At 39.4% G+C, this 11,917-nt stretch overlaps 3 protein-coding genes across 3 annotated transcripts in view; 2 read left to right on the top strand and 1 right to left on the bottom strand.

Moving 5' to 3' along the window:
* Nucleotides 1-11,917, bottom strand: part of LOC311025030 (uncharacterized protein) — a 375,179-nt gene that overhangs the window by 118,682 nt on the left and 244,580 nt on the right. The window lies entirely within an intron of this gene.
* LOC311024828 (uncharacterized protein) lies at nt 112-7,594 on the top strand (the record flags this gene model as incomplete). Its single annotated transcript, XM_084027404.1, has 4 exons — nt 112-279; nt 1,417-1,464; nt 6,392-6,450; nt 7,265-7,594. Exons 2-4 carry the CDS (start codon nt 1,455-1,457, stop codon nt 7,592-7,594), a joined length of 399 nt encoding a protein of 132 aa, XP_083883530.1. The 5' UTR covers nt 112-279; nt 1,417-1,454.
* The window catches only part of LOC311025005 (NACHT, LRR and PYD domains-containing protein 1 homolog), a 54,426-nt gene continuing 50,358 nt past the window's right edge, over nt 7,850-11,917 (top strand). Inside the window, exons 1-3 of the mRNA XM_084027662.1 lie at nt 7,850-8,064; nt 8,413-8,456; nt 8,890-9,148. Coding sequence (XP_083883788.1) covers nt 7,863-8,064; nt 8,413-8,456; nt 8,890-9,148 — 505 coding nt within the window. The 5' untranslated portion in view covers nt 7,850-7,862. The remainder of the gene's footprint in view (nt 8,065-8,412; nt 8,457-8,889; nt 9,149-11,917) is intronic.

Genomic DNA, 11,917 nt, shown 5'->3' with positions numbered 1-11,917 from the left:
ACCAACTGGTATGGAGTGTTTCTTCTTCTTCGTCTCTGTAGCTGTGTGTACCATTACCGCCCTCTGGCGGCCGTCCAGCATAGCAACACTGACACCGCCCGGTCTGCACATCACAGCCAAGTAAACGGAGAAGAAGGCTCGAAGGGGAAGACACGCTTCAAACACTTTTCCACTTTTCAAGAGAGCAACAGAGTGCTGTCAACTTAGCGATCAATGATTTGCCGCAATCATAAAAAGTGGACGGACTCTGACAGCTGAAGTTACGAGCTGTTTAAAAAGGTTTGTAAAACGACATTTACGTTTCTTCTTTTTGTTCTTTTCTTACTTTCAATTTCGTAGTTTGAACTTCTTGTCGGATTTTAACGTTAAAACGGTGTGAGAACGCTTTCCTGATGACATCACCGTTGTTACTAATGATGCATTAACTAAACTGAGATGTTTTCACCAAACCGTTTGACAGTTTGACAGTTCGGTGAAGTTGGAGATATATTCAGAGAGTCGAACTTCCGGGATCAATAAATCAGAAGTGAAACGTTTTTCAAACACAAATGATGGCTCTGACCGTAATATCATAGACTACGAGCTACAAGGACCAAAACCCCGATTTATTATACAAAAATAAACCGTCTGATAAACCGAGCTGAACGAAGAACATTTATCTCTATGCGCAGCCGGGCGAGTGCGCAGGGACCGTCTGCAAATTGCAAGACAAGAGCAAGACTGCAAACAAAAATCAATAACTCCACTGTTATACAGTACAGAGACTCCAAAATCACTACACACATCAAGGGGCTCCTTATGGTCATACTACAACAGCTATTTTGAAAATATGTGCCTTTTTATCATTTTGGTGGTTTTTAATGGTATTAATCATTAATATCTTCCTATATTAATCAATAACTCCACTGTTACACAAGACAAGATATTCATGATTAATACCAATGAATGAATGACCATAACGAGACCCTTGATTGTGTCTAGTGATTTTGGAGTCTCTGTACTTGTTGCCACAGAGCCAAGGTCCAGCCAATAATCTTAATCTAATCTAGTAATCTTAAATACTGTGTCAGGCTGAATTAGTAAATCATTGTAGTTTTAAAAACAACCACCCACTGCTTTGTACCTTTACGGAGCATCACAAGCTCGTTATGTGCCATGCACTCCTGGAAGTTTTAATTTTGGCTGTGCCTCTATAATCAGACACATTCCTATATTGGTATATTTTTAATGATTTAATTTTGTTTCGGCGTTGCCATATAACTGAGCCTTAATGTGTTTACCTGTTCAAATTATTGCTTTTCTTGGTGTTCTGATTGTTATAGTAAGACAGCATTCTGTGAATGATGTAAGTGTTCATGAGGTCTGCATGAATCCTGTGAACAAAAAGTGTTAATATTCCCTCATTTCATTTTACAGCTACTTGATCCTCAGTGGCAGCGACTGATAGAAAAACAATGGCCGAAGGTAGGAGCGCCGGTATTCTCTCACACAGCTGTTACTCAAAAAAGCAAGAACATGCAACATGTTGTACAAATGTAGTGACAAATACATATATTTGATATATAATATGATGATATTATGATATAATATATGGAATGGAGTGTAAGAGAAAGAGTTAAATAGCTAAAAACAAAGCAAACTGAGAAAAGACACGCAGTGTTTACGTTTACTCACTAGTGCATGATTGTGTCTGAAAGTAGTCCATAGTACATAATGCAGTATTCACTCATGATATTTCACGACAGTCGACCACACATCACAGAGCCCTGCTGGTTTTAAGGATTTCTTTAGCCTTTTTGAAGAATTAAACTATATATTTGATTTACAGCCACAAACGTAGAATAACATCAGTCTTATCCTTGAAGGTCTTTTTCACTTAAAACAAAAAAATCAGTTTTAAAGCCAGGAAGATGTATTCGAGTACATTAAGTGCAGCAAGAGCATTTGAGAAGTCTGAACCTATGTAAGTCTATTTGTGTGTGTGTGTGTGTGTGTGTGTGTGTGTGTGTGTGTGTGTGTGTGTGTGTGTGTGTGTGTGTGTGTGTGTTAAAAACAGGAGTAGACATGAGCAATTTTAATTTTCCATGAATTTGTTTCAGCTACGGGACCCTCGACAGGAGTTCCTGGTGTTGATACCGAGGGGGAATTGATTACCCATCTCATTATTAGAACGCCGTTTTTGTTACTGCCAAAACATGTGTCGCGTTACTACATTGAAGGCAGAAAAAAACAAATGTTACGCTAAAGTAAACAGCACTAGGACCAAGCGGAAAAGGGCCGCTCAAGCTGAAGCCTGTTTCCCTTAGTTTAGACCGCCCACAAGCTCCTCGATTGGCTCTGCCGTTTCTTGTGTGATTGGCCGTCCCCGCTGTCACTCCATCTTGCTTTCACACCGACGGTCTGCTAGTCTGCGGTTAGGAGTCCTACAGGAGTCCGCTACTGTAAACTGCCTGGTTCACGTCAGCTAGAAGGATTGTAATATCAGAATTTTCATTTACATTAATGTTTGAATCGGGGTCCGTGTGCGTATGTGCGTGCGCGCGTGTGTGTTTGGTAATTAGACGCAGCCAGGATGTCTAAAAAAAAAAAGTGGACATTAGAGACTTCTTTAGAAGTCAAAGTCTAAGTTACTCAAAGAAATGCGTTACACCCATCCTGCAACACCTTCACTGGCTCCCAATAAAGCAGCATATCCACTTCAAGATCCTCCTCATCATTTACAAAGCTCTCAATTATATGATCAATAAAATGTATTATTATTGTTGTTGTTATTATTACTATTGGATTAGAATTGGGTGATAATGTTTTGCTACATGATTTACAACCAGTCAAACCAAAAAAGGGAACAGTAGACTTAAAAGTAGCGAAAACTAGAAGAACTACTAGAAAACACACTGAACTGAAAGAGTTAGAGTTTTATTAAAAATACTTTTGTCCCCCGCACCTCTGAAATCAAAATTTCGTCCTTGCACACAACATTACGTAAAAAAATAAGTACAGTATGTCTACTGTTTTTCCCCTAATTTACACTACAAAGAGTAAATATATTTATTATTTATTTTTGGTACATTGCTTAACAAACATAATTTAATTTTGCTTAGTTGTAACCTGTTGAGGTGCAATAAATATCAAGAGTTCCAAAAGATATATTATTTTTATCAATCCACTCTATAAGCATAGTAATTATAATATCTCCAATAAAATTGTTTAGATTTTTTCACACTGTGGATTTCTGTTTGTAATGTATTGAGGATCCATTTCATTATAATACATGTATTTTAAGTTCCGTCAAAGAGGGATGGAGATGGGGTCCAAATTATTTGACACATCAGTATTTTAAAAAAAGTAACGCAATAGTTACTTTCCAAAGTAACTAGTTACTTTTAGAATTTGTAACTCAGTAACTACTTTAGTTTCTTTCTGGGAGAAGTAACTAGTACTTTAACTAGTTACTTTTTTAGAGTAACTTGCCCAACACTGCTCCTGGCTTTGTGTTTCGTACTGGGACGTTGATTTAATCAAATATTTAAAACCTGAGTTACAGACGTTTCTGTCTGAATATAAATCTACAGGACAAATGAAGTGCAGCGAAAGCATTTGAGAGCTCTGTATGTAAGTCTTCTGTTGCAGTCACTGAGGTTGATTTCATGGTGGAAGGTTTAGTGATGGGAGGTAATATGACGTCTTCTCAGCAAATACCTTTCAGGGTGACGCTCTTCCCCTCTTCAGATCCACCCGTCGCTCTGCCTCAGTCCAAATATGGTCATGTCCGTTCACTGGTTGCAAAACCTCCAAGATAGCGACGGCCAAAATGCCGACCTCGAGGCTTCAGAAGCGTAGTCCACACACCACGGGTGACGTCACCACGACGACGTCCGCAGGAAATCACACAAGCCAGGAAGTGAAGTGATCTGAACCGAGGGGAGAGAGGAGTGACAAAATAAAACAGGAAAGACTAAACATGAATGAGTGATTTGAATCTCCGAACCGAATGTCAGGGTGGAACTATGCAAACATATCTCGTTGATATTGTACAGTGTTACGTAAGAAAAGGGAAAGTACGTCAGCTAAAGTAGACTCACGTTGTTCCTGCACAGTAAAAGTCCCATAAGGACGGATCAGATAAGCCTGATTGGTCTATTCGTCTCTGGGGGCGTGTACCAAAGTTTGATTGACACTTGTCTGGCCTTGCATGTTTGGCCCATGAAAGTTCCCTTTGAATTGACCAGGTGGAGACGATGGCGTCTGTTATAGAGCTTGGAAACGCTGGCTGATTTGAGTCAGAAAATCAAGAGCTTCAAGAAGATTCTCAGTGAAACCGACCTCCACAAACGTTCCACAGACATTCCATAGATGGAGACAACAGAAATACAGGACACGGGCTTTTTATGGTGTTAACCTGCAGCCGACAGTCTGTGAGACGATCAGGGAGGTTTATTATTCAAATATTTTTATTGGCTTTTTATACTGCAAATACATACAACACAGTCAACAAGGCTGCAAACCGCAGTCACAATATACATGAAAAATAGAGCAACAGTAACTACATAAACGTACACGTATACAATGAAAAATGTTTAAAAAAAATATATATATATATATATATATATATATATATATATGTATATATAAAATAAAATAAATATAATGACATCGATAAAAGAAAGTAAACATAAAGCGTACAGATTTAAACCTGTTACAGAGATTGTGAGTCAATTAAGTAGTAGTCTCAGTGTCCCTAGCTGGGAACTCCAGATTAAAGTAGTTCAAAAATGGCTGCCAGACATTGTAAAATCTCTGGGTTGATCCCCTGATTGAGTGTTTCAATTTTTCAAGTTTCAAATGCGCCATTACATCCCCCACCCAGCGTCTGTGCGTGGGAGGCCTAACTGATTTCCAGTTACACAAAATAAGGCGCCTAGCTAGTAGGGATGAGAAGGCGATGGCATCCGACTGTACCCTAGATAACGCCACCTCCGCAGGGGCCACACCAAACAATGCGATTTCGGGAGCAGGGCCTATGTCTTTGTTGCAAATATAAGAGAATGTGTCAAAAATTGAGGACCAAAACTTTACTAATTTTGGACATGTCCAAAACATGTGGTAGAGGGTGGCCGGAGCCTGGCAGCATCGGGAGCAGGTTGGATCCACATCTGGGTATATCCTGGCCAATTTAGTTTTAGACAAATGTAGCCTGTGGAGCACTTTGAACTGGAGCAAACCGTGTCTGATACAGATTGAGCTTGAGTGTACTCTCCTAATTGCACTTTGCCAGGAATCATCCGAAACTTCAAATCCCAGTTCCTCCTCCCATGCTGACCTAATATTATTAAGTGAAGGAGAGGTGATCAATTGAATACTCTCATACAGTCTGCTCACTCCCCCTCTTTGGTCCGGATCTCCACTCAAACATTCATCTATCCAGTCATTCGGTGCGAGTGACGGAAAGGAAGGAAAATGCTTCCGAACAAAAGCGCGCACCTGAAAATATCTTAATGAATGTGATCTGGGAATATTATATTCACTCACAAGCTGCTCAAAAGACATGAACACACCGTCCTTAAAAAGATCCTTCACCCGTTTCAGACCATTCCTGAACCATAACTTAAACGCTGTGTCCATGAGTGAGGGCGGGAAGAGTGCATTAGCCGAGATTGGGAGAGAGGACATAGCCTGTCTATGTTTGAAGTGGGTCCTGAATTGAGACCATATTCGTAGTGAGCCACTCACAATCGGGTTGTTTGTAAGATGCTGTTTACTGAGTGGTAGTGGCGCACATACTAAAGAAGGTAGGGACACAGGGTGGGTGTAATGTTGTTCCATTTCAATCCGGTCAGGGAGGTTTGAGAGAATATGAAGTGATTTGCTCCGGTACAGAGGTTGTCAGACAGCAGACCAAAAGGTAAAAGACCAAAAACTAGCCCTTAAAGGATCCGCATGACATTAAGACATTTATATAGCAGCAAACAACGATTTGCTATGAAGAGATAGTGGAGTAAAAGTACAGATATGTTTAAAATGTAGGGAGTAACAGTAAAACGTTGTCCATGAAATAAATACTAAAGTACAGATACCTGAAAATTCTACTTAAGTTTACTTCCCACCTCTGATTAAGGACCTAATGATTCAAACAAAGACTATTCAGGTGTTCGTACTGGGAGGTTGATTTAATCTAATAATTAAAAAAGATTATTATAAAGAGTTAGAAGTCTCAGTCTGAATGTAAATCTATAGGAAGAATTAAGTGCAGCGAGAGCATTTGAGACGTTTATCAGGTGAAACCGGTAATTGATCTTTATGATATTAATAAGGAGATTTTCAGTTTATTTTGCATTGACATGTAACATTCTAATTCTTCTATTCTGACAGTGATTATGTGATCCTTTTACAGTTCCTCTCTCTGCAGAGCGATACTGTGTGGATGAACATTGTCCTGTGCTGATCCAGAAGGTGAGTGATGTAACGTCTGACTTGGATTCTAAAACAATGGATTCGTCTACATTGATTGATCTTTTCTCTGTTTTACATCATTAACTGCATCTCTTTGGGTTTTGGGCTGTTGGTCAGACAAAACATTTGAAGATATCAATGTAGATGTAAGGGAATTGTGATGGGTACCTTTAACCATTTTCTGAAATATTATAGACCAAATTATATAACTAAAGTTAATAAATGAAGGGAAGAATCGACAGATTCATCAATAATAGAACTGGTACTGTATATAATAAAGGTTCTGGTACTGTTGTCAATCACAACAGAGCAAAGACAGCCGTTGGGCTGAATGTTATTACGCCTGGGAAAATAGTTCCTTACAAGAACTGAATTTCAAGCTAGAAGGAGGATTTTAACTACGAGGTGGGTTTTAACTAAACTTGACATTTTCAGGTAAATTCTGTAACGTTTATTGAATATGAACAAAATGTAAACAAACTGTAAACAGATGACCGATGTTGTTGATGGACAGTGACATGTAGTAACACTGGTATGATCCTTTAAGCAGGTAATAAAATAAAAGTCAGGAACCCATTAACAGAAATACAGTAGTTATAAAAGAGAAGTTGCCAAAGAAATATGTACATCTACATCAGTAAACAGTCAAGTGGACAAACATCAGTTGTTTCACTATCTTGTGAAGTTTGGATGATGTTCTCCACATCCATGTTTCTAAAACAGACATTGATGATATTTAAAGAGTAAAATCTATAATCATCCCAGCAGAGAAATTTAACTTTTGCTTCATGAACATTTCCTTTGAATTTTCCAGGGGGAGACGGCGGTTTCTTTTATAGAGCTGCTTTTGGAAACGCTGGCTGATTTGAGTGACGGGGAGCTTGGGGATTTCAAGAAGGTCCTCTCGTCTCAAACTGACTTCCATCAGTTCAAGTTCCCATCCATGCGGTTTGAGATAACAGGACATCAGGACATGGTGTTTGTAATGGTGTTGCACTACAACGAAGAGGCTGTGAATAAGACCAAGGAGGTTTTGGAGGAGATCAACAGGACTGATCTGGTGCAGAGGCTGTCAGACAGCAGCTCAGGACCCAAAAGTAATAACAATAAAGACAAAAACATGTCAAAATCCCCAAAATGTTGAATCAATGACTTTTACCACATTTCCCCTCAGAGCAAGACTCAGGTGAACACCGGTCTGGATTGATCAGGAAAGTGAGTAATGTTACATCTGTCTGACTGAGTACAACACAGCTTTCATTCACCTAATGCATGTTCATTCATGGACTACATATTTATTTAATGAACGTATTATTTTTAAGGTAGCGACAAGAGTAGCTGTTCAACAGCTGATTTTGGAAACCCTGAATGATTTGGATGATCTGATGTTTGAGGAATTCAGGAGTTTCCTGATGTCGATTGTCTATCAGAAGAAACTCTCATCCTTCCCCTTTATGGGGCGACACAGTTATAAGAAAGACAGAAGGATGACCGTGTATCTGATGATGGAGACCTACGGCCAACAGTCTGTGGAGTTAACCACGGAGGCTTTTAAACAAATGAACAGGACAGATCTGATACAGAGGTTACCAAAGCTCAGTTCAGGACTCACAGGTAAGACATAAGCCCCTTTACTCCGCCTTCTCGTTGCAGGATGATCACTCCTTCTTTCTTTTTGGTGTCAAAGGTACAGAGACAGAATGGAGGCGTGGTGGCGGCGTTATGCCACAAAGTCCAGTATAAATGGTGGGATTGTAAAGATTAAAACAAAAACAACATAATCATGTGTCTAATAAATACTTTATATAGTCCATAATAAAAAAAGGTAAATCTGATTGAGTTCTGTGTTTTGTAATGAAATTGTTTTCTTTCTTTTGAAGCAACTGTGTCTCATTAAAAGTGATTATTAGTGATTCAATTAGATTTGAATTGTCTGAGTTATTTAATGTCTTTTCTCTTCAGAGCAACACTTTGTGGATGAACATCAACCTTCACTGTTGCTGAACGTGAGTGTGACTATATTTTACATTTTAAATCATCATAAATGATAAAACAAACCAAACAGTGAGTTTCTTAAATTGCCTCTCACTGTTAATGTTGAGCTCTTAAGTAATAATGTTATGATGGAAAAGAGAGAAAACCATTTCTTTGAGCTCCTGTTACAGAAACATGATGCGTTGAGATCAGAAAGGAGTTATTAATTAACATGAATTAAAGGATGGAGGGACTCATATTTGACTGTGATGTTAAGAAATAAAAACACTTAATACTTCAAAAGAAAATTAAATCAGTAGAAAAGATATTAGTGTATCATTGTCTTGAGTGATCATGCAGAAAAAACTAATCTTATAACATTTACACTCGACGTCTATAACACTGACAAAATGCAAATAAATTAATCTTTAACCGTCCCAATTGGGAAATTACACGTTTACACAGGATTTGAAACGGATTCTTTTGGAAACAGTGAAGACTTTGAGTGAGGAGGAGCTGAAGAAATTCAAGTGGTTGCTGAAGCTAACGCTCTTCACGAAGAGGGTCCGATACATGAACTGGGAAACATGGTACGGTGCAGACCTACTGGTGAAACTGATGGTGGAGACCTGTGGTTTGCAGTCTTGGGAGGTGACCATCGACATTTTAAGGGACATGAACAGGACTGATCTGGTGACGGGAATGTCCAACTCAGGAGTCAAAGGTCAGAGAGAAAAATAGAAATATATTTTAAAGAAAGTGGTTAAAACTTTATTTGTTTTAAAATAAATAAAAAGGGCGGCAAAGCAATAACATGCAGCATCAGCCAATTTAATCCAGCCTCTTTGATTTTTGTGATGTCACTGGAATTGATTTGGTGTAATTCTTTTTAAATGTACAATTTACAGTAAAATACAGTACATGTAGGCCAAATAATCACATTTTGCCAATGGGGGAGGGTGCCTTTTTTCAAATCTGTCTCAGAGGCTCAACTGATTTTCAGAATGTAGACCATAGCTTTAAACTATATATTTGATTTACAGCCACAAACTGAGGCGGAGGTCAAGTGTTGAGTGAGACACACGAGCACGTTGTTGGTTTTGCTCTTTTCATTATGATTTTTTTGACCGTAAGAAGAAAAAAAAGTAGAATAACATCAGTCTTATCCTTGAAGGTCTTTTTCACTTAAAACAAAAAAATCTGTTTTAAAGCCAGGAAGATGTATTCGAGTACATTAAGTGCAGCAAGAGCATTTGAGAAGTCTGAACCTATGTAAGTCTATTTGTGTGTGTGTGTGTGTGTGTGTGTGTGTGTGTGTGTGTGTGTGTGTGTGTGTGTGTGTGTGTGTGTGTGTGTGTGTGTGTGTGTCTGTGTGTGTGTCTGTGTGTGTTGAAGTGTGAGTAGACATAAGCAATTTTAATCTTCCATGAATTTGTTTCAGCTACGGGACCCTCGACAGGAGTTCCTGGTGTTGAAACCGAGGGGGAAGATGACGTCTTCACACCAAATGCCTTTCAGGCTGTCTGTGATCAGTCGCTGATCAGATTGTCTGGAAACCCAGAATCTGAATAGTATTTGTACTTCGTTACTTCCCACCTCTGATTAAGGACCTCATGATTTATGAATTTTAAACTGAGTTACAGACGTCTCTGTCCGAATGTAAACCTAGAGGACAAATTAAGTGCAGCAAGGGCATTTGAGAGTGTGTGTGTGAGTGTGTGTGTGTGTGTGTGTGTGTGTGTGTGTGTGTGTGTGTGTGTGTGTGTGTGTGTGTGTGTGTGTGTGTGTGTGTGTGTGTGTGTGTGTGTGTGTGTGTGTGTTTAAAAAAGTAGTAGGCACAAACACTAGACTGATCCATCATTGTGCAATTTTAATTTTCCAAAAATGTGTTTTTAGGTGCGGGACCCTCGACTGGAGTTCATGCTGGTGGTTTCGATCAGCTCAGTGGACTGATGAGAGGTAATATGACGTCTTTGCACCAAATGCCTTTCAGTTTGTCTGTGATCAGTCGCTGATCAGATTGTCTGGAAACCCAGAATCTTAATTTGAAAAAAAACTCCTAATTTAACCGTTCGCCTGGCTCAGTCCAAAGTTTAAAAACCTTCCAACCTCAGTAAGACGCTAAATCTTGTTGAATTGGTACAATAAAAACAAACTTTGGAGGGATGAGTTGTTCTCCTGTGCCTCCAGTCTTTATGCTAAGCTAAGCTAAATGTCTCCTGGCTTTGTGTTTCGTACTGGGACGTTGATTTAATCAAATATTTAAAACCTGAGTTACAGACGTTTCTGTCTGAATATAAATCTACAGGACAAATGAAGTGCAGCGAAAGCATTTGAGAGCTCTGTATGTAAGTCTTCTGTTGCAGTTCCTAAGGTTGATTTCATGGTGGAAGGTTTAGTGATGGGAGGTAATATGACGTCTTCTCAGCAAATACCTTTCAGGGTGACGCTCTTCCCCTCTTCAGATCCACCCGTCCCTCTGCCTCAGTCCAAATATGGTCACGTCCGTTCACTGGTTGCAAAACCTCCAAGATGGCTACGGCCAAAATGCTGACCTCGAGGCTTCAGAACCGTAGTCCACACACCAACGGGTGACGTCACCACGACGACGTCCGCAGGAAATCACACAAGCCAGGAAGTGAAGTGATCTGAACCCGAGGGGAGAGAGGAGTGACAAAATAAAACAGGAAAGACTAAACATGAATGAGTGATTTGAAGCTCCGAACCGAATGTCAGGGCGAACTATGCAAACATATCTCGTTGATATTGTACAGTGTTACGTAAGAAAAGGGAAAGTACGTCAGCTAAAGTAGACTCACGTTGTTCCTGCACAGTAAAAGTCCCATAAGGACGGATCAGATAAGCCTGATTGGTCTATTCGTCTCTGGGGGCGTGTACCAAAGTTTGATTGACACTTGTCTGGCCTTGCACGTTTGGCCCATGAAAGTTCCCTTTGAATTGACCAGGTGGAGACGATGGCGTCTGCAGTGTTGTATAAAGTACCCAAAAGCCATACTTGAGTAAAAGTAAAAGTACCTTACTGGAAAATTACTCAAGTAAAAGTGAAAGTTGCCTGCTAGAATATTACTTGAGTAAAAGTAAAAAAGTAGCTTGTATTTACTGTACTTAAGTATCAAAAGTAAAAAGTACTGTTAATAAAACGCAATCAGAAATTTGCCCACTCACACACTCCTTCGTGGCCACAGGTAATACTAAACATAGCGATTTCAGCTGCATGATTTAAAAGCTAACTTATTAATAACACTACCACTATGTAAATTAGTCTGACTGTCATCATCAGCTGGTTTGCTATATCAAAACTCGGACTCTCCAAACACAGGTACGGTCTCCAATAACACCAGAAAAAGACCAGATCATTCAATAACCCAGGAGTTCAGTTTTTGGCTAGCAGAGGCCAAGCCCACTCACGTTAGACCACGGAGACGCTCAACAAAAACGTAATCCTCGACTGTATAGTTTCACTGCGTGGAAC

This window comes from Eutrigla gurnardus (assembly GCF_963514095.1).
Source record: "Eutrigla gurnardus genome assembly, chromosome: 14".
Lineage (NCBI taxonomy): Eukaryota > Metazoa > Chordata > Actinopteri > Perciformes > Triglidae > Eutrigla > Eutrigla gurnardus.
This window is presented reverse-complemented; position numbering and strand designations above follow the sequence as displayed.